This window comes from Acartia tonsa, chromosome 11 (assembly GCF_053477335.1).
Source record: "Acartia tonsa isolate MP-2025a chromosome 11, ASM5347733v1, whole genome shotgun sequence".
NCBI classification, from domain to species: Eukaryota; Metazoa; Arthropoda; class Copepoda; order Calanoida; family Acartiidae; genus Acartia; species Acartia tonsa.
In genome coordinates, this window is record NC_137270.1 from 23551169 (window position 1) to 23574100 (window position 22932).

The 22932-nt window shown below is 30.6% G+C and overlaps 3 protein-coding genes across 3 annotated transcripts in view; all 3 read left to right on the forward strand.

Moving 5' to 3' along the window:
• The window catches only part of LOC145331199 (synaptogenesis protein syg-2-like), a 136182-nt gene extending 135638 nt beyond the window's left edge, over positions 1–544 (forward strand). The window contains exon 15 of the mRNA XM_080175818.1: positions 398–544. Within this exon, the coding sequence (XP_080031944.1) occupies positions 398–544 (147 nt within the window). The remainder of the gene's footprint in view (positions 1–397) is intronic.
• Positions 541–18084, forward strand: LOC145331200 (neural cell adhesion molecule 2-like). Its single transcript, XM_080175820.1, has 12 exons — positions 541–552; positions 931–1017; positions 3900–3979; positions 5748–5840; positions 11926–12111; positions 12973–13064; positions 13523–13659; positions 13976–14113; positions 16581–16688; positions 17371–17451; positions 17659–17780; positions 18069–18084. Exons 1-12 carry the CDS (start codon positions 541–543, stop codon positions 18082–18084), a joined length of 1152 nt encoding a protein of 383 aa, XP_080031946.1.
• Positions 18083–20018, forward strand: LOC145331536 (uncharacterized). Its single transcript, XM_080176245.1, has 3 exons — positions 18083–18192; positions 18982–19136; positions 19621–20018. Exons 1-3 carry the CDS (start codon positions 18100–18102, stop codon positions 19754–19756), a joined length of 384 nt encoding a protein of 127 aa, XP_080032371.1. The 5' UTR covers positions 18083–18099; the 3' UTR covers positions 19757–20018.
• The last annotated feature ends 2914 nt before the right edge of the window (positions 20019–22932 follow it).

A 22932-nucleotide genomic window follows, 5' to 3' on the forward strand; every position in this document is an offset into this window, starting at 1 on the left:
TATGACATTGGGGCAGTAGGCACAACTATTAATGTCTGAAACAAATTACCTCTTTAATGATGAGTGGATACACAATGTGTTACATCTAAAGTTGTGGGTTAAGAATAATGATAAAAATCATAAAGTTTTAATAATCAATTTATAATTTTCATATTTGTTACCTATTATTAAATGTATCCCTATTATGGCAAGGAATGAATATTTTTTGACCTAGGGATTAAAGGATACAGTTATAGGTGATCCTTTATTATAAACCTCCAGAAGGAAAATATTTTTATTATTACCCTCCGGGAGAGAAATGGATTTTATTCAGACCCTCTAGAAGAGAAAAGGGAATTTCTACTACAAATTTATTGAGTGTTTATATGAAAATGAATATTTATCTGTCCTTTTTTAGGGAGAAATGATCAGACAGGACCTAGAGAAAGGAATTATCATCAGCAACCAGACCCTGGTCATGCAGAAGGTGGATAGAGAAGCCAGTGCAGCATACACGTGCCAGGAAAACATCCTTAATAAAATTATTTTACCATCTTTGTTATGAAAAAATTTGTACTAAAGATTGAAAAGCTACAAAAGTATAATTTACATACACAAATAACTCAAGATACATACATTTCTCCTGCTTTTTAAAAATACAATGTGCAAATCTATGTTTTGAGACAGTATAGGAATCATGTACTGTATCATATTATAGACAGCTTATCAGTTTTGTTAGCCCGGGCCTTCGGCCACTTGGAGGTAATTAACCTGGTTTTCATCTGATTTTTTAATATTTATGAAAAAATTGTCTGTAATACGATGCTATACACGATATTTATGTATCGCAGCCATACTGAAAAATATATTTCTTTTCTACATTAAAAAAATGTGGTACAATAACTATCTATTGTCTTGAAAAATAAACAATTAAGGATCGAACTGTATTAGGCTCAAAACTCTGAAGGAATCGGAGAGTCGAAACCTATTGAACTGAAAGTGAGATACAGACCAACATGTGTTCCTAATCAACAACAGGTCAATAATCCTTCTAGTAGCGTAGTTACTCTATAATTCACTTTGTATATTTGTCCGTCCTTCAGTACAAAACACTATGGAGGAATGGGATTTTCTCAGCTAACATTCAAGAAAGTCAACTGAATAATTTTTCCCTTTACCAATAAGCATCCAGTATTTAATTTACTTGGTCGGTCAGTATGTCAGACATACTTCAAAAATATTAAGTATATGGGAAAGGTTTCGTGATATTTTTAAAAACAAATTTGCCCTTGATTTATGACTAATCTGCTCTTTAAATGTATTCGTACGTATTTTACTACTTATTTTACTTTTTTCTCGTGTGATTAATGAAAATATTTTAAAATTACATTCTTGTTATCATAATGAATGAAATACAAATATATTAATCCTAATTTTTAAGCAAACTATGAATTGCACATTACATATTTGAAATTATTTCGAATATAATGAAATCCCATTGTTTAATTGTGTGCAAATATATATTGCTAATCATATTTGCAATAAGAACATGTAATTGGTATTTTGTTAATGTAAAATTTGTAAAAGCTTCTTTGGCAGGGATCAAAAGGGATAAGACAACCCCCCCCCCCCCCCACCCTATAGAATAAAAGTAGTAGTTAAATTTTTTTGAATATTGGATATTTTGGCAGGGTTTTAAAGGGATAAAACAATGGCCGATAAATTTTCGTATATCCCCAATGATGATAAACAAAATTATCCCCTCTATGGAATAAAATTAGTGTTTGAAACGTGTAAAAATTCAACTTTATGAGACAACAAATTAAAATTCACTGAAGTACACAAAATTGTCAAGTCAATGAATTAGAACTTTTGGGATCAGTGTAATAAACAACCCATTGTACCCTCTCTCTCTCTCTAACTACATTCGCGTTAAAAGTAAAAAATATGGGGTTTGAAGAAAGAATGAAAAAATATTTGGAAAGTTGATTTATAATTATATTATTAAAATATTATAATGTAATAAATATTAGAATTTGAATCAATCTACTTGTTTTCAAATGTTATGTAATTCACTTTTACGGCTTTAAACTTTTTGTTTTATTCTCATTAAAAAATGAAGTACTTTATTTAAAGACTTAGGGTTAAAGATTAGTAATGAAATCATGAAGAGACTATTAAATACATAAGACAATGGCCTATAAATTGATGTACATCCCCGATAATGATACAAAAAATTGTCTCCTCTGTATATTACAATTTGTGGTTGAAACGGTTGGACACTCAACTTAAAGAACCAACCAATCAAAACTCAATAAACGTCCCCATAGTTGTTGAGTCCCTGATTAAATAACAAGGACAATTATGGGTATATGTAGCGCAACATTACAAATTCAACAACTTTAAAAACAAACAAAAATATACTTTTATATACAGCTTTCCGCGACTATTAAAATGAATAAATATACAAGTAATTAATTTCAAGATTCTTATTTATTATAGAGTAGTCTGTAATAGAGTACAATACATGATTTTTCAGTATGGCTTAGAAGTTAGAACCTATTCAAATAATCTTCTTTATGAATATTAAACAGTTTTAAAGCCAAACTGGAAAACAAAATACTGCGTATGCACTGTAGACTGTATAGAAACTGTACATGCAGACATACCTTATTATAAAGAAGCTGCGTTAAAAAAATGCACGAGTGAAAAAATTGAACATTTGAAAATAAAGATGGATTTTCTGAGAGAAAAGATTTTTTTTATCCCTAGCTATAAGCCACATTTAAATACAAAGAATCATAGATTATCTTTTAAATCTGATTTAAATGGTATTTTTATTTCAAACAGGATGTCTTTGGAAACCTACTAGGTTAGAAAAATGTACATTCTTAATTTAAACATTGGTCAATTTTTACAGCATAATTCTTATACCTAGTTTTATAATTAGTGGCGTTACCTCAGCTCTTAATTGACAAATATTATCTTACAAATTAATGTTTAAATGTTTCCTTTATTATTAAATAACAAGGATGACAGCACAGCGAATTTTGGATGGACAAATGGTCAAAGTGAGTTATAGAGCAGTTGTCATAATTAAGAAAAAGACATACATAGAATGTGCAAAACATTACGAAACATTTTTAAAATTATTATTTGTGTCTTTTGAAGCATTAACTACAGACAGACGGACCAAACAATGTATAGACTAGACAAGCACATGTAAAAGGAATCTTTATCGAATATTTTATCTGTCACTTTTAAATTGCAGCGGAAAAAATAAGCGTTTCAGACTGACAGTCAAAGTAGATTATAGAGTAGCTTCGCTACTAATAAGAGGATGTAGTTGGGTCAATTATATGAGATAAGAGTAATCTTAAATAGCATATTAAACCCTAATTTTACATTGTTATAAATTTAAATTCCCCTGACATGTTGGAAGGGATATTTCACCTGATCATTTTAAGCTTTTTGACTTTTTGATCTTATTCTTAATGATGATAAAATTTTTATTACCTGTTTGTATATTAGTTATTTTAACGGATGCGCCCCTAGCATCTAGGAGTTATGTTTTTGAAGGGTTATAACTATAGCCAAAACAAACCTAAATTTTATAATAAATAGCCTACAACCATCCTAGTACATATGGCAAGCTTCTACATATAAATCATTAGACATCTTAGCTACTAAGAGACCTACTTCTTTATAAAATAAGATAGAAAAAGTACATTTTCATTTAAAGAATCACTCATCTATCTATCTATCTATCTATCTATCTATCTATCTATCTATCTATCTATCTATCTATCTATCTATCTATCTATCTATCTATCTATCTATCTATCTATCTATCTATCTATCTATCTATCTATCTATCTATCTATCTATCTATCTATCTATCTATCTATCTATCTATCTAGGTGTATGGAGTAGGAAAACATGAAACAGTATCAGTACGGTGTCAAGTACAAGCTGATCCAGATCAAAAATTAAAATTCAGGTATTGTAATATTTTACAAGGATCTAAAGGGATAACACAATGGGCGATAAATTGATGTACAATGTACATCCACAATGATGATACACAAAATTACCCCTTCTGTAGATTACAATAAGTCATAAAACGTTTGGACACTCAACTTAATAAAGCGACCAATCAAAATTCATTAAAAGTCCCCAAAAGCGTTAAGTCAACAAATAGACTTTGGGGAATAGTGTAATAAACAGCTCAATGTCCCCTCCCTCCCTGTTTTAAGTACATGTTATAAAAGTATTTGATTAAAGACAGACAAGTATCAAAAAATACAAAGTTAATCAGTTTGAAGATTAATACCTCGCTTGACCGATTTTGTTGTGCTTTCCTGGGAATATTTCTACTTGTCATATTGAAGAGGCGAACAAGAGACGAAGCACAAAAAATCATGTATTGGACTAAGTGATCTATAGAACAGAGGTGGATTCTTGAAAAAAATTTGCCCAACTAATCGCTTAGTGGGGCAAAATTGTTTTCGTGAAAAATCCTCCAAAATCACATAAAAACCTACAAAAATTAAATAAAATCTTATGTTAATAACCCTTAAATGATTTTGTTTCATTTTTGTAGATTTTTAATGTGATTTTGGTGGATTTTTCACGAAAAGAATTTTGCCCCACTAAGCGATTAGTGGAACACATTTTTTTTAAGAATCCACCTCAGATGTAATAAAAATTTTAGCTGTCTATCAACAATACCAGCCGATAAAATCACATTTCCCCTATAAAAGTAAGAGGCTAATTGACTGACGGACAGACAAAATGAATTATAAAGTAAATAAATACTCTAAATAAGTATACACATATGAATTATTATAGTGATGCTACGCTTCTTGATTGCTTAAAAACATACCTATTACTTTTAAAATTTCCTATTTCTTCTTAAGTATTTGAAATGGTAAGACTTATTTCTTTAATGCCAAAATCTAATTTCGAGTTTAAATTGAATTTATTATGAGTGAGGTTAGGTAAGCAAGACTTGTCCCCTTGGGGGGTTAACCTTCAATTCAGACTACTTAAAGTCAATTTCTCATTTTATTACTAGCTTAATTTAAAAAATAAAATAAAATGGGTTTAGCGTAGTTACTCTATAGTTCGAAATGTCCGTCTGTGCGTCTAGGAAAATCTGCACTACTTTGCTTCTATATAAGATATACGGCAGAAATTTTTGCGAGGATTTCCTATATGCTTTCTTTCTCGTATTTTCTCATTTTTATGACTAAGAACATGAACTATATTACTCAATTTGTAGGTTTTCCATCCATGTTTGTTGTTTCATTAATCCTTGTTTTGTTACTTTTATTACTTCTAAACTTTTCTCCTTATTTTGCATCAATCTGTCTATTTTATTCTTTATCTAATTCTCCTGAGATGGGTTTTTAAAAGATGCCGCGTTTTTTCTCGACATTTTTTACGCTATGAATAACAAGCGCGGCATTCGCGAAATCTAAACAGAGTATACAACTATTTTTTTAATTATTTTGTTTTGGTTGGTACAGCCTTTATAAAAGAAAAAAACAAATTATCTTAAATCCATTTTTGCTGCATATTAATTAATATATCTTTTTAGAGCTATATTAGACATTATACAAATGGCTAAAGTAATGATTTTAAAATTTTGAATTCTTAAGTTGTATACTCTGTTTGGATTTCGCGAATGCCGCGTTTGTTATTCATAGCGTTAAAAATGTCGAGAAAAAAGCGGCATCTTTTAAAAACCCATCTCTGTTTTTTAGATGGTGGTTTAACACAACAAGAGAACGTTTAGATATTCAAGAATCTCAAATTGAAACTGATGGCGATACCAGCATTCTAGAATATACCCCCAGGTTAGTAATTGCAATTTTAAGAATCTACCCACACTTCTCAAAACAAGGATGACAACATCCATAATAGCGCAGATCTTTAATGGTAGGATAAACGAACATTAAAACTTGTCAGAACTGAATAAACAGAAAATAAATGTATAAATCGAAACAAAATTGTAAGTAAAATGCTGTTTAAGGACATACTTACATTTTTAGGACTCGATTATAGAGATTCATAACTTTTAACATTGTACCTTGTTGTACTAGGAATAAGTATTTGAAAAATCCGATGATTAGGATAATTATATCACATTAAATTCAAATTTTTGTCAAAAAGGTTAAAAATCTAAATATTTCAAATGGATGTACGGACATCCTCGTAACAATTCTAATTATTGAAAATCTTCGCTTTTAAAGAAAAGGAAAAATTCAGATAATATATATATTTATTTAAAATTCCATAAAAATCATTTGCAAAAAAAACAGATGCATGAAAATCATTAGGTAGAAAATTAAAGAAATTATTATTTTAACTTTCATAATAATTATTTTGCTGACATATAAATGGAAAATTTATACAAAATTTGAGTAAAATATCTAAAAAATTTCTTTGTATTTGTTAATTAGCATTCCTTTCGTGAAATAAAATAAACAAATATTTATTTTAAGTTTATATTGTTAAGTTTAATGATATTTTTGATAACAATATTTTTTCTTATAGTTTTTTTCCTTCTTTGAATTATAACAGAAAATTTACCTAAAATTTTTGACGACTTTATTAATTTTTAACTAGCAAATAATACAACTATTTTTCTATTTTATTGATATTAAATTGATAATAATTATTATATATTTAATTTTGATATTATTTAGCTATCTACCTATCCAAACTAGCTATCTTTCTATTTATATCTAGCCATCTATAAAATTTTCTACATATCTATCTATCAAATTATCTGCCCAACCATCCACTTATCTCACTTGAAAGTTAGTTAACTGAGCAATATTTAATTAATTCTCACACTCCAAAAGGAACAACTTTAACCAATTAGAGAGATAGATAGATACATTAAAAGAGAAAGAGAGAGAGAAAGAAAGGGAAAAATAAAGAGAGAGAGAGAGAGAGGTAGAGAGCAGGGATTTAAAAAGATAAGACAAAGGCCTATAAATTGGTGTATATCTACAATGATGTATTGGACACTCAACTAAATGAGAGAGAGAGAGATAGAGAGAGAGAGAGAGAGAGAGAGAGAGAGAGAGAGAGAGAGAGAGAGAGAGAGAGAGAGAGAGAGAGAGAGAGAGAGAGAGAGAGAGAGAGAGAGAGAGAGAGAGAGAGAGAGAGAGAGAGAGAGAGAGAGAGAGATGAAAGGGTGTAATAAAAGAAACTTTAGTCAATTAAATCCTTTTCATATATTTGGTGGGAGGTGAAAATAAAACGAAAAAGTAGGGAATTGAAAAACAAGGATGACCAACATATATAAAAGCGAAGAACTTAAATGGTAGGATATACTAACATTAAAACTTGTAGAGTATTAAAACTGAATAAGCAGAATATTTAAACAAAATTGTAAGTAAATTTGTTGCAAAACTTTTAAAATACAGGATTCTGTTAAGGACATAATAACATTTTTAGGACTTGATTATAGAGATGCTTCGCTTATAACATTGTACTTTGTTGTAATAGATATGCTTCCTAAATCGTACCTAATTGTTATAGGAATCACCATGCAAAGTTTGAAATCGATAGTACAACTCTAAACTGTATTAATTAACGAAAAGAGCTAACTGTCCGTGACGGACGGACCGACCCTAATTATAAAAAGACTTCTCTCTTAAAAATACTTTGATTAAGCTCTAAATTTAAACTATTAGTAAGTAAAATAAATAAATATTTGAATTTATTTTATAAAATTGTTGTTATTGGGTTTGTTTGTTTACATAGCAGGAATATTTTAAATAATGATAAATAGCTGTTTAGTTGCGGAGCATCTATATAAGTATCATTTTTTCATATAACTTTACTGTTGTTTTATACCAAAATAACTTTAAATTTTTATTTCTTTTTAAGTATAGAGCTTTCTTTTGAATATATAAGTTAAATTGTTTTGATTTGTGTCATTTATACTGAAGAGGGTGCCATGTTCACCGAAAAATATTGCTTAATAAATTATTAAGAAAAGGACTTTTTCACTTCAGTTAATTTATCATGATGCTAAATAGTTTGAATTCAAAGGGTTGATTAACATTTATTTTTTTGTTTTTTTCGTTGCAAACTGCTCCATCCTTGTTTTTACGGACAAAAAAATGTTTAGAATTTTTCGTTTGACAAATTTAAATTTTTACTTCCACATTGTTAAGGTTATTTTAGGCTTAAAACGCAGGGATACAAAGGGATAAGACAATGGCCGATAAATAGATGTGCATCTCCAAAGATGATACACAAATTTATCACTTAAGTAGAATTGAATTGGTGGTTGAAACGTATGGTCACTCAAATTAATAAACTAACCAATCAAAATTCACTAAAGTCTTCAAAGTTTTAAAGCTTATGAATATAAAAATGTTATTATAAAACTTTGGGGACTAGTGCAATAAAAACCCATTGTCCCCACTCTTTCTGTTATTATGTTTTGATATTTTTATGTTAAATGCTTTGCTTAATTCAAGACTACTTTAATTTCTAATGAATTTAATCAAATCTAGATCAAACTTTTTCCATCTGTCCATCCAGATGCACCTTAGGATCTCGCTAACCGCTGGACAAATGGGGCTGGTTACAGGCTTTAGGCTATTTCCCTATTCGGTTCAGCAGTCAGCGAGTTCTTAGAGGCAAAGATAAAACTTTGTACTTATTTTTTCAACTTTCTCTATATAAGTACTTAAAATACGTTTGAAAATAATGAAATTACAACTAAAATAATTAAGTTGGTTAATTATTTTTAACCCGAAACTTGATCAATTATGTAAATTTACTGGATTTTGATAAATTTTGTTATTTACCAACTTTTGTACATTTTTATTTTCTAATTCAATTTCTATCTAATTTATTATTCATTAGAATTTGTTTGAAACTCTTTTTCTCTTTTTTAAAGAACAAATTTTCTACTTAAAGGGTCGGTCTGTTCGTCCGTCCTTAACGAATATCTCTTATCGTTAATTTAGAAATATTAGAATTTATTCAAACTTGGCATGATGATTCCTATAATAATTAGGTAAAAACTTTGGAATATGGATTCCTAGGGCCATATGGCATAATGATAAAAACAAAGCATTTCTATAATAAGGTCTTAGAATGTAACTTTGTCCATATTTAGAAGTTTTTAGATTTATTTATACGGAATTTTTGTTCAAACTTTAAAATATTGTTTTTACTATTGTTAATATTCATTTGTAAGACTTTCTGAATTGTTAAGCTTCGCTTTTATGTATGTTTTTATGCTTGTTTTGTACATTTTTTGGGGAACGTGATTTTATAATATGTTAAATTTTTCTTAATCACTCTCTCTCTCTCTCTCTCTCTCTCTCTCTCTCTCTCTCTCTCTCTCTCTCTCTCTCTCTCTCTCTCCTTCCCTCCCTCCCTCCCTCCCTCTCTAAATTATTTATGTTTCATTTTGTTATAATTTTTCCTTACTATATCTATCTTTCTAAATTCTCAAATATACCACCATCTTTTTTTTAATATACCCAGATATTGAACTATACACCTATTTAACTATCTTCATTTCAAATATTTTAGCGCAAACTTAATTTTAGTTTTTCTATCTTTAAAATATTTGTGTTTATTGCATTTTTTTAAAGATACCTATCATTATACATAGAACTATCTATCATAGAGAGAGAGAAGAGTGTTTCTTACACTATTTTTCTTATTTGTTAGCCTAACAAATTTGGGGACTTTAGTAAATTTTGATTGGTTGGTTAATTAAGTTGAGGGTTTTAACGTTTTAACCACTAATTGTTATTTACAGAATTGGTAATTGCGTGTATCATCATTGGGGATGTAAATCAATTTATCGGCCATCGTCTTATCCCTTTAGATCCTTGACTATCTATAGAAGTATATTAACTATCTATGTATAATTATGTCTGGGTATCCAACAATTTTGGGTCAAGCATGGTTTTTCTTGGGATAAATAAACAAGTTTCTCTGTACTGGTGATACTTCACTTGAATAGGATTACAAACTTTTGTCGTATACTCCTAGTGGGGGGAGGGGAGTGGTGTCAAAAATATAACAAGGAAAAATTTGTATAAGAAGCTCAGCAATAATACAAAAAAACATAAACATCTTAGATAAAGAAACTGGAAAGCTGTTTGTTTACTAGCGGAAACGCTCACGGCATTTAGGGGCTCTGTATTTAAAGGAGCAGAACAATAGCTTTAAAAAATAAAATGGCCTAAAACCATTACAGGATCTATGTGAAGTTTACCTGAAATAGGTAACCTAATCAGTTCAGTAGTTATTAAGATCCTAAGCTTCAGACTAAAAAAGCCCTAATACTTTATATGATGGGATTTATTTTTAAGCAATCCGTTTTGTTTATTTTGAAAACCTTCTAACACAAAGATAAATAGCGACATACATGTAGACCCTTGAAATAGGGCAGCTCCGGTACAAGAAAATATCAATGGCGTCATCCTGGCTTACCATTGGTCAATTAAAATTTTTCGGGCCTGCCATTGGTAATTTAGTCTATGTTTCGTCCTATCATTGGTCATTTGTATTTTAGGACGTCATTATTTTATAAGCACTACAAACAGTTTCGGAAAACAGTTTAAAATTGTGACACCACACCAATAGAGATTGAAAATTGAATTTTGAAAAGTTTTGAAGGGGTAAAGAAGTAAGCAGAAACTTATATACATACAAGCAACACTGTACTCTTATTTTGTAAGGTTTTGATTATGGATAGATACTTCTATTTCTTATTGTAAATACACAATTCTAAGACATGAAAATATCTTTCAATTTTAGCAATCATTTTCAATTCATTTTTGTCTCTTGTATATGTGAATCAAGCAATATTAGCTTGGTCGTTTTAGTTACTTTTGGCATACGAAGAATTTAAATATCAAGAAAAAACGAAACTGAATGACAAATTAATATTTAGAGTAGATGCCAATTAATCAGAAAATGTGAGTAGTCAATCTAATATAGCAGCCAAGAAAACATTTATTTATTGGTAGAGCTACTCTTTAATTAAGTATGTCCGTCTGTCTGTGATATAAAGGATCTTCCAGCTGCTTGATTTTTAAAAAAAAATCTTCGCTACTTATAGACATAGCCATTCTTGTTTTCCTATAGATTTTTAAATAAAATTTTAAGATGTCTTTGGCTTTAATCTTATAAAAATGAGGGATGAGGAGAGGATGATTGGGAAAGACAACCCCTAAAAAAGATATGGATAATCCCTAATTTTTATGACGTCACATTGAGCGACTTTCGTCGTCTTCGAATTAGACACTTGAAAAAAGTTAATCTTTAACAATTTTGGATCCTTGAAAAGCAAGTTTAGGCCAAAAGTGTTGTATATATAGGTCACATAATGACATGAAAAGGATTTAAGCGTTTTTCCCTCTGGTAAACTATTCATAAATTCAATGAATATTTTAACTTTTTATTCAGTAAATACTTTACAAAGTATTTTACTTTAGATTTAAACTTCTTGTAAAAAGAAGTTTGAATATATATTTTCTATACTTTATGATAAAATAATTAACTGTAAGCTTTTTCGTAATTCCTTGGATAGTCTTACACTTGGTTTTTGAGTCACTTTAGAAAACATATCATTATAGGAGATAGTATCAAATGCTTTGTTGAAATCAAACCAACACTTTTTTCTACCAGTAAGTAAGGAGGCATTGGGTTGTACATATATTACACTAGTCTCCAAATAAAAAAAACTTTTTTTATTTGTTGGCTTAGCAATTTTGGGGACTTTTATTGAAATTTGATTGGTTGGTTTATTAAGTTGAGTGTCCAATCGTTTCAACCATTAATTGTAATATACAGAAGGGGTAATTTTGTGTTTATATTGGATATACGCATCAATTCATCGACCATTGTCTTATCCCTTTAGATCCCTGAATTTTTACCTTTGTTTAGGACCGAGTTAGACTACGGAACGCTGTACTGTGCGGCCAGCAACGAGGTGGGTCTGCAAGAGCAGGCCTGCAGCTACCACCTGGTGGCCGCTGGACCTCCAGAATCCGTATTCAACTGTACCCTGAGCAATCAGTCAGCCAGTGGTGTTCAGGTTCATTGCCTACCTGGATTTAATGGAGGAATACGGTATGCAACTTTGCATTTGTCAAACCTTGTTTGAATTTTTAATTCTCTATAACATTTTTAAAAAATAATAAGGTGGAAGTTTTCTTTGTCGGTTTAGATCAAGCTAACCACTGAAACGATGAAGTTTTTTCATTTCAAGAAGCTTTACATCGATCCAAGGATAGATTTAGACAAAAAAAAATATGTTTTGGGATGCTTTTGAGCTATATTATTCACATTTCTCTCCTAGTTACAATGGACTAACCATAAATAAACAAACAAAAAAAGGTTTGTTTTAAAGTTTAAGCATTTGTCTATATCAGTTAGGGAGTTGAATCCATTTTTATAGAAGCAGAAATATAATCTATGATTATGGTTTGGACCCTCTAAAACTGTAATCTACCTTTCCACTTTCCCCTCTCTTGGTGAAGATATCTTCAACGCCGATAAGATTTTTGAAATGTAAGATTCTACTTTCCCTTCTCTTGGTGAAGATATCTTCAACGCCGATACGATTTTTGAAATGTAAGATTCCACTTTCCCCTCCCTTGGTGAAGATATCTTCAACGCCGATACGATTTTTGAAATTTAAGATTCCACTTTTGCCTCTCTTGGTGAAGATATCTTCAACAAGAGAGACAAAAGTGGAATCTTATATTTCAAAAATCGTATCGGCGTTGAAGATATCTTCAACAAGAGAGGGGAAAGTGGAAGGGTAGATTACAGTTTTAGAGGGTCCAAACCATAATCATAGATTATATTTCTGCTTCTATAAAAATGGATTCAACTCCCTAACTGTATATATTTATTCATTTATTAGTCTTTTTATCCATTTTTTTCATTTCTAAACCAAGTGATATATTAATGAATGAATATGTTTAGGGAAACTGAATTTGAACTGATTGTAATGGATGAAGCTAAAGAAATAGTCGTTTCCAACGAATCTTCACCAATCCCCACATTTTTAGTAACAGGTACAAATTTGAAATATGCATTACAAAAATGCAGACATGCAGTCTTGACTGAACTTTAGCGTAATATTCTTAAAATTTCCTTTTCAAAACAAAAATATGTTAAAAACCATTGTATAGGGAGGGAAATTGTTCGGGGTGGGGGGGGCGGTAACTCTTAATCTCATCTAAATAAACAGTAATCAATCTAAGTAATGTTAAATCCTATTATACAAAGTAGTATAGTCTTTTTTCTGAAACTTAAGATTTCAATAACTACTGAACCAATTGGGTTATCCTATTCAGTTAAGCTTCACTTAGGTCCTGAAATGGTTTTAGGCTATTCTAATTTAAGTCGTGGAATGGTTTTAGGCTATTATTCTCTCCCTCTTGAATACATATCCACTAGATGCCAGGGGCGTGGCCGTAAGTAATCGATCCATCTAGCTATCTATCTCTAACTATATAGATATCTTTTTTAGGTCTCGATGCCAGCACCAAATACGAGCTAAGCATCTACTCAATGAATCGGCGAGGCCGCAGCAAGAATGTCACCTTAGACTTCTTAACCTCTGAGCCGCCGGCGGTCAGACCAACTAGCGGTCAAATTAGCAGCGATCAGGAATGATACTTGAGTTTAAAACAGCTTCTTCGCCATTCAAAATGACGATTCTCTTGTAATTTTAAGAAAATTATGCGAAATATTGGATAAGTTTTGAATGACGTCTTCTTATTCGTTGGATCAACAACCTTGGGAGCGTTTATGGAATTTTGATCGTTGTTCACTAGGTTTACTGTCCAGACGTTTAAACCACTAATTTAATTCTGCAGATGGGATAATTTTGTTCATAATTTTTGGGTATGTACATCAATTTATCAGCCATTGTCTTATCCCTCTAGATCCCTGATATTTTAATAAGTTTCATAACGTTTAACAGGCGAGGTTGGGCTCTTTGAAGACCAAATTCACCGTGACACCCATCCTAGGGGTGTTAATAGGTGTGGGTGCTGCTCTACTCCTGGTCACTGTCACCATCATATCCATTCTCTGCTGTAGAAACAACTATGAAAAGGTGAGATATAAAGATAGATAGTGAATTTTTTAGGTTAGATTGAGTAATGATAAGAAGAGCCCCTTGTAGTGTTAGAGACCCCTGCATTTGCTAGTAATATGTTTTTATGCTTTTTTGAAAAAAAGGCATATAGTTTTCAATTCATCCACCAATTCAATAAAAAAAAACAATGCTTTCTCGTCTTTGATGGTCTTTGGGACATCTAAAACGATGATCCCAAAAAATTGTTTTTTTTTGGCTTAATTTTTTATTAATTTTGAGGTGATTTTAGAGGGTAATGTTATAGTAATCGTTTTTTCATTTCAAAAGGCATAAGTTTTTATGAAAACGATTCTTGTTCAAATAAAATTCAATGTATTTCAACGTGCTACTGACTGACGTTTAAACGTTTAAAGTCATATATTATCTATGCTACAAAAAAGCATGTAAAAAAACTCAAATTATTATTACAAAGTCAAATTAAATCATTTTTGTTATTTTTATTATTTACGCATTTTTAATATCGTCAAAAATAATTAAAAATCAATTGTACATGTGTTTTCAATCAACTAATGTTGATGTTTTCAAGATCATTGAGTTGCACAGCTATTGTGTAACTGGGAATATCCACCCGTCTGTCTGTCTCTCACTAACAGATAAATATGTATCCAGTGTCTACACAGGCATAACAACACACACTCGAATAAAAAACAAAGAGAGAGGAGACAATGGGCTGCTTATTGCACTAGTCTCTAAAGTTTTAAAATAACGTTATCTTATTCGTTGGCTTAAAAATGTTAGGGACTTCATTGAATTTTTAATGGTTGGTTAATTAAGTTGAGTGTTCAAACGTTTTAACCACTAATTTTAATCTACAGATGGAGAAATTTTGTGTATTATCATTGGGGATGTACATCTATTTATCAGCCACTATCTTATCCCTTAGGATCCCTGCAAAATAATACACTTACGTTATATCGACGAACCCCAAACTGTCCCACTTTGAGAAAGACGATTCCAGTGACGTCATATACGTTTAGGGAAGGGGGGAAGAAAATCTCTTCCCTTTTCTCTGATCTTTTTTGAAGAGATTTCCTTTCCCCCTTCTCTTTTTCTTTCCCGAAACGTATATGACGTCACTGGAATCGTCTTTCTCAAAGTGGGACAGTTTGGGGTTCGTCATTATATCTTATATCTTGACATTTTGTTTTTGCTGCGCTAGATTTTCCTTGTTAAAATGAAACCTGACCTTAGACATTTTATTTGTCTTATTGTTTGAATTCATTAAGGGATAAAGAAATAATTTTTTAAAAACAAAATTCGTTCTAAAGAGTAAAGTGTTACACAGTAGAAATTAACATTATTTTGTATCAATTTATGGGTTTTCATTAGAATAATAATAAAGAAAGATATTAGGTTTCCATATTTGCCCCCAGCAAATCACTTATATTTCTTAATTAGACTTTATTTGCATATTACTATATCTTATTTATAACTGTTTATTGCATATGTTGTCTTTATATATATATATATGTATATACTAGTGGCTGCTCCCCTAGTATCTATGGACACTGAAAAGGGTCTAAAACCATCCCAAGGCTAAAATTTATTAATGGAATAACCTTAAACCATCCCTGGACCTATGTAAAGCTTCCCAGAAAATAAGAACTTAATCAGTTCAGCAGTTATGTAAATCTTAAGAGTCAAACAAAAAACTTTTAATACTTTTCACAATAGGATATATGAATACATACAAATGTGAAGAAATTCTGGACTCACATAGAGCGCACTTAAAGAATAGCATTGTTTTTAATTGATACATATAAAAAAAGATCTTATTACTTACTAATTTATTTTAAGTTTTTTAGAGTAAACATCTTTTTGACACCTCAATTTTTTGTGTCATCAAAAAAACTAAATTTATATCTAATCGTTATCAAATCAAGTTATAAATTTTAGTAGCGAACCTACTCTTTAAATTTATTTTTTCTTTCGTCTGTAAATCCTAAGGGAATTATCTTCTACTTTATCGGAGTTGAAGTCTCGTCAATTACCAACTACTCTATAACTCACTTTATCTGGCTGTTTGTTATTTATTTAACTGAACTAATAAGTAATATAAAATCCTAATATTTATTGAACCAACCCATCCTTGTCATAATTATATGAAATTGGTATTTCCTTGCTTCACAACTTATGGATGTTGTCATCCTTATTTTTGCTGTTTATGGTAGAATGCTTTCAAGGTGACGTATTTTTTTATTGTCTATGTCCCATTCGCCCTTCTGGTGGGAACTGGGTGAGAGATAGACCCTAAGTTCTTAATAGTTTTTTCTGTGTTATGCCAATAGCTTTTTATAGACACCTTAACATCCAAGATTGCTCTACTGTAGCCCCCTTTGTTACTCGGCAAAGTAAAAAATAATACTCATTCACCTTGAAAGCTTCCCACTGTATTATGGTATTCTTAACTAATATTTTGTTTCAGATTGTGCAAGGCCTACCCAAAGACAAGGATGACTCTAGTCCAGACATTATTCCTCGCGGGGATGAAGGATATAAACAGATTGATCATTACAGCACTCTTCCAGCACAGGTTTGTAGATAGATAGATAGGCAGATAGATAGATAAACTTCAGTCATAAAAAAAATATTTTATTTTGGGTATCATATGAATTCTTATATAAATCAATTGATCATAATGAATATGAAAGTTTGATGAATACATTTTCCAATAGATGGATTATTTCAAGATATTTAGAAAGATAAGTGTTGAACATCTTCCACTCTAGGATTTAGTAGTTCTGAGAATAGTTCTAGTCTAATATTCATTGTCCACTCTAGGATTTAGTAGTTCTGAGAATAGTTCTAGTCTAATATTCATTGTCCACTCTAGGATTTAGTAGTTCTGAGAATAGTTCTAGTCTAATATTCAATGATTATTTATCTAACAAAATCAAAATATTTTACTCATAAATAAAGTTTTTATTAGAATTCTATATGGTTGCATCCATGGATCTAGGGGGATAAGACAATGACTGATAAATTGGTGCACAAAATTAACCTTCTGTAGCATATAATTAGTGGTTTAAACATTTGGCACTTCCACTAAATGACCCTAACAATTAAAATTCAATACAAATCCCCAAGGTTGTTAACATAACGATAAGAAAACTTTGTTATAAGACTTTGGGGACTAGTGTAATAAACAGCCCAATGACCCCTCCCTTTCTTTGTTGTTTCTCAACCTTATTCACGAACTTTTTTTTAAATTTTAGATGACTAAACGAGGTGGACATCAACAAGAAAAAGATATGCATGTGCTCAAACATATCCACAACAACATTTCTAGACTGCAGGTATTAACACAAAATCTCTCTATTGTAATTTCATTAAATCCATATTGAATCCAAAATCTACTTAAGAATAGGAATATATATTCATAAAAATTTAAGAAAAAATAGATTACTAAAACTTATTAGGTAAATATTTTGTTTTGTTAAGGGATATAGGTCCTAAGATTAGTTCGAGATGAAAAATCACAAAACCTTTTTTATTAATTTTAGCCGACTGGCAAAGGAGACCTTGGTATCCCAACAGGAGATTGCGCAGATCAATACACGATGCTGATACCCGCCACCCCGTCTTGCCCTCTCAACGCCGCCAATTCACCAATGTTTCCAGGAATGTTACTTGTTGAAATTTTTTCATCTTTAATAGAGGATTTACTTTTTTACATCTATCAATTATGTTTTAATTTATAATATTGAAACAGCATATAGTATTAGTATAGTATAGTGTCAATTACAATGTATACTGGTCTATCATTGGTCATTTGTATTTTTTTCTTCTTCTTTTTCTTCTTTGTATTCCATTTCTTTTTTTTTCTTCTTTTATTTATCTTTCATATGTTGTCTTTTGACTTCATCATTCTTATCATTTGAAATATTTTAGTAATAAATTAAATTTTATTAAGTAACATGTTTCCTTAGGCGTAGGTCTACGCCATGGCCCGTACTCCACCCTTCCCCTTTCCTGCACTACTGAGTCCCTTCTCTCCCCCTCTTCTTACAGCGGTCAACCCTCCTCCAGCTCAGCAGGTAAATACATAGATAGATATTTATAGACAAAAAGATGTTAAAAGTTTCAGACTTACAGTCAATGAGATAGATATAACAGTCATTTTAACAATTTCTCAAAACAAATATAAAGACAGACTTAAAAATAGATAAATAGACAAACAAGAGCTGGATCTTTAAATAATTTTAGTGGTGAACCGGATCGGGGTGTGCTAGAGGTGGGCCGAAGGTGAGCCACAGCCACTGATAAAAAACATTGATCTTTAAAAAATTTTGGCGCGGTCTGATCCGCACCGGTACAACTTTATAACTTTAGCCGTGTCTGTACAATATTTTATATAAAAGTTTTATAAAGTTATATATAAAACAATAAATAATTTATTTTAAAAATAATTATAGAAATGTTTTCACGATAGTTTTGCAGTAAAATATCAAACTAATTGAAAAAAATATTTATTTATTAAATACGGTTCACCCCGATCTGGCGCGGTGGTTACACTAAGCGAGTGAAACTGCCTCGCCAGAGGCGCGCCACTGGGTGCGCTGGTTCGCCTATGCCATTTTGATTTAATGATTGATATAAGGTGCGCCGATCTGGCGCATCCCGATCTGGCGCACCACTAAATGATTTAAAGATCCAGCTAAGGAGATATACATTCAGAGAGACTAAGGAAAAATAGACAAGGATTCAAATATATTTTTCAAGAATATAAGTATCCAGAAAGCCTTTTATAGTGCCTATAAAAATGACGACATACTGGCATACAATTGGCATACATACAGGTGTCTTCTTATTTGTTTATATTACAGGAAGTTCACCTGGGTGTAGAGATACAGGGTCTCCCAACAGAGATAGGTGTCTTTTTATTTGTTTATATTACAGGTAGTTCATCTGGGTGTAGAGATACAGGGTCTCCCAACAGAGATAGGTGTCTTCTCATGGAATCTGCTCAAGGTGTTTCCAGGTAGGATTTCTTAATAGTTATAGCACAGCTTCTTTATATTTATGTTGATTAGAACGTCTGTGCAACTGACCGTCGATCATACATAGATTGTTAATCCTATTACATAAAGTAGTAAGGTTTTATTGTCTGTAGTGAAGGATCTCGTAATATAATAAATTATGACACTGCAATGATCAATCCAACTACTTGAAGTGATTTTTTGAATTTGCGATCCAATGAAAATCCAGAGATTTTAAGGGTAGACAGTTGACGAGATTATTGATGTCCACCTTTAATTATGATAAACAAAATTTCCCTGTATGTAATTTAAAATTATGTTATTGAAAAAATTGGACAGTTTGTACAATCCAATCATCGAATCAACTTTGAGGATCTACAAGTATAATTAACAGTCCATTAATCCCCCCCCCCCTCTCTTCGAAAATCAGATTATGTTCCTTTCTTTAATAGCTTGTTCAATTATATTATACCTATCCATTTCCAGGTATAGCCCTAGCTCCGGGTCTGGAGGTTGTAGTCGTGACCAGTGTTCTGTAGAGACTGCGCTCATCAGCAGTGAGGACGGACACAGCGTCTCATCAAACCAGTTCTCGCGACTGGACAGAGAGAGCGCAGTTTAAACATTGGCGCCATTGAAGTCAATCAGCTGATGGATTACGTCACAACTCTGCAGTTCAAAATGGCGCCAATTTGATGAAGTAACAGAAAAGTTTGGCGCCAAAATATCAAGTCAGCTGATTTTATGCCGTCAAAAACAGTTATTACGCCAAATTTATATTAACCTTTAAACCTAAAATTATAAACAGCTATAAGTGAGAAAAAGTGATATCAAAATTTAAAAGCTGTTATCAAAACTGAAAAAATGGACCACAAAAGAACAAACTAGTTAATAGATGTAAAAATGTGTGATGTTATTTGTAATAAAATAACTTTTAGTAAAATTGGTGTAAATAATTTGTAAAAAATCAGTCATTTTTCAATATAGTCCTAAATACTAAAATAGTGAATTAATTCTAGTTATTTCATTTTAAATTGAATTTAAATTTTGTTTGTTTTTTCCCACTGTTTTCTAAAAAAAGAATATTTTACTCGTATTATTTTTATGTTTGTAAACCATATCTGGTAAGAGGGTGGGGGTTTAAAAAGCAATATAAAAAACGTAAAAATGTGTTTTCCTTATGTAATGATAAGTTTTATTATTGTTTCATAACATAGGTTTTTGTAAATTGTTCTAAAATCAATTAAAAAATACGAATAGAAAATCAGTACAGACAAATTAAAATCTATGTTTAAAGTTAAGAATTACCCATTTTTGAGTGATATGTCTTTTTTCTACCCTTTTCAGCTTTTTTTTGTGTGTTGTGTCATTTCTAAGCCACATCTTCAACCTAGTAAACTCCCAAGGGAACTAATATTGTGATTTCTAGAGAGTAGACACATATTTCTCAACTAGAGTTGGCTCGATATAATTATCTCCCTATTAGCTAGTTTTCTATATGCATATCTATTTCTCAATAAATCTATTTTCCTCACCCGGCATTACTATCTAAAAGAAAGTAAATATTTAATAATTTAAATGATTTAAAAAAGATTTTTTAAATTATATTTTTTTCTTTACATTACCATCACTAAAGGGTTAATGATGCTGATTACAATTTTAGTTTAATATTTGACCACACAAAATGTCGCCACAATCGAATTCTTTTAAAACAGAGTTTTCTTAAATTTATTATATTATAAATTTAAATTTTCTCTTTTATGATTAGAAATTAAATACATCAATATAAGGTAAATAGCTACATGAAATAAAAAAAAGGAATTTATTTTTAATAAAGTAAAATAATGAGTCTTATCGTTCTGGGCAATGAGAGTTTATTATGGATTATTGGAGCACTATGAGTTTTAGTCATATATTCCTTGGAAAACTTGAGCTTGTTTATAGACATTTATTTCCTATATAGATCTGACATGGATCTTGAAGCAAGTAAGCAGGCCGTTTTGTACATGTTAAAAATTGGAAGATTTCATTAAATAAAAGTAATCGCAAATATACTTAGTAAATAAAGGGCCGTTTCTCAGATATTTTTGCTGCTTTAGAGTCACAGTATATTTCTAGACAGTGTAAGAATGTATTTTAATTATAAAAAGTTCTAATGCCTTTGAAACGTGCTTTACCATATATAATATAGGTATATTTTCCTACTAAGACCAGAAGCCTCCGAAATTTTAGCGGCTTGGCGGCAGCTGTTGCATTAATTCAATAACTATTGAAAATGCTTACAGCTATCATTTTTTAGCTGCTGTAACTGCAATTTTTAGCATGTTGAAAATACAGCGGATAAACGTAGCTGCGGCTGACAAGCCTTTATTATTTGCATAGATTATATGTGTCTAAATATGTTAAAAAGATACACAAAATACAAAAATAAACTTTTTAAAGACTTTGTAGGATAGAAAAGATTAAGTAATAGTAAATAAAACAAAGCAGAATGATATTTTTATATTTGCATATATCCAAGGAAAGGTCATCTATGTTAAGAAATGTAAAAACAAGGATGACAACATCCATAAAGCGAAGCTCTGAAATGAAGAGACAAACGAACATTAACACTTGTTGATTGTCAGAACTGAATAAACTGAATATTAATGCACATGTTTATATAAAATTATAAGTAAATTTGTTGCAAAACTGATTTAATACATGTTACTGTTTAGGGACATACTGACGTTTTTTAGGATATTGATTGTTGTAATAGAAATCAGTATTTCAAAATCGGATAATTTTAACATACAAAAATTTTTTGTCAAAAAATTAAAAAATCAGCATGTTTTAAATGGGCGACGGGCGTACAGACTTTCAGGTAACGATTATAGAGTTGCTGCGCTTTCTAAGTCGTACCTAACTGATAAAGGGATAATCATGCAAAGTTTGAAATTCTAACCTGTTTAAATTAACGAAAAAAGCTAACTGTAACGGACAGACCGACCATAATTATAGAATAGCTTTGATTTTAAAAATGTCAGTTGAAAGAATTATCAAATTACTCTGAAATAGATTTATTGGTTTTATATAACTTTTCTTCTCTTTTTATTTTCTTCATTATTTGTTGTACATTAAAATTCTATGTCCAACACAATTTTAGACATTACACAGACCTAACCTATATATATACTTTTTATCTCATTTCTGGAGTGAAAATACAAATTGCAAAAATAGTATAGAAAATATATAAACTGTAAATGAAAGGACAGCTATTTTATTTTACTTCTCCCCCCCCCCCAAATTTACAATTTCATTTTTTAAAAAGAAAAAGTATTTGCAGCTTTGCAGCTTTGTAGGAAGGCAAAACTAGTCATACACTGGAAATATTAGAAATATTTCTCTTGAGAGGGTGGTAGTACCCTCCCCTAAAATAGCTACAAACCTTCCCAGACTAAGAAGCTACATCATATTAGCTAAGCGGTAAGTGAGATCCTTCAGTACAGACAGACAGAGATCCTGTAACTTTATTATAAGTATTAAAATCTTATTTTGGGATTATACAGAAAATAAAAAAAAATAAAGAAGGCTCTCAAATTGTCAATTATAACATAAAACTTAGAGAAGCATTGCTATTTTTTTATTTTGGTAGTATTACAGGAGATCTACCTTCTTTTTGGTGTAAATTTAATTTAATTTGTTTTTTTGCAATAATGATTAAATACTAAAAGTAAAAAAAAATTAGGTCATGAAGAACTTAAATAACTGTTTTCATTTAAAATTTAGTCCTTTTATTTTAACAATAAATAGATTAAA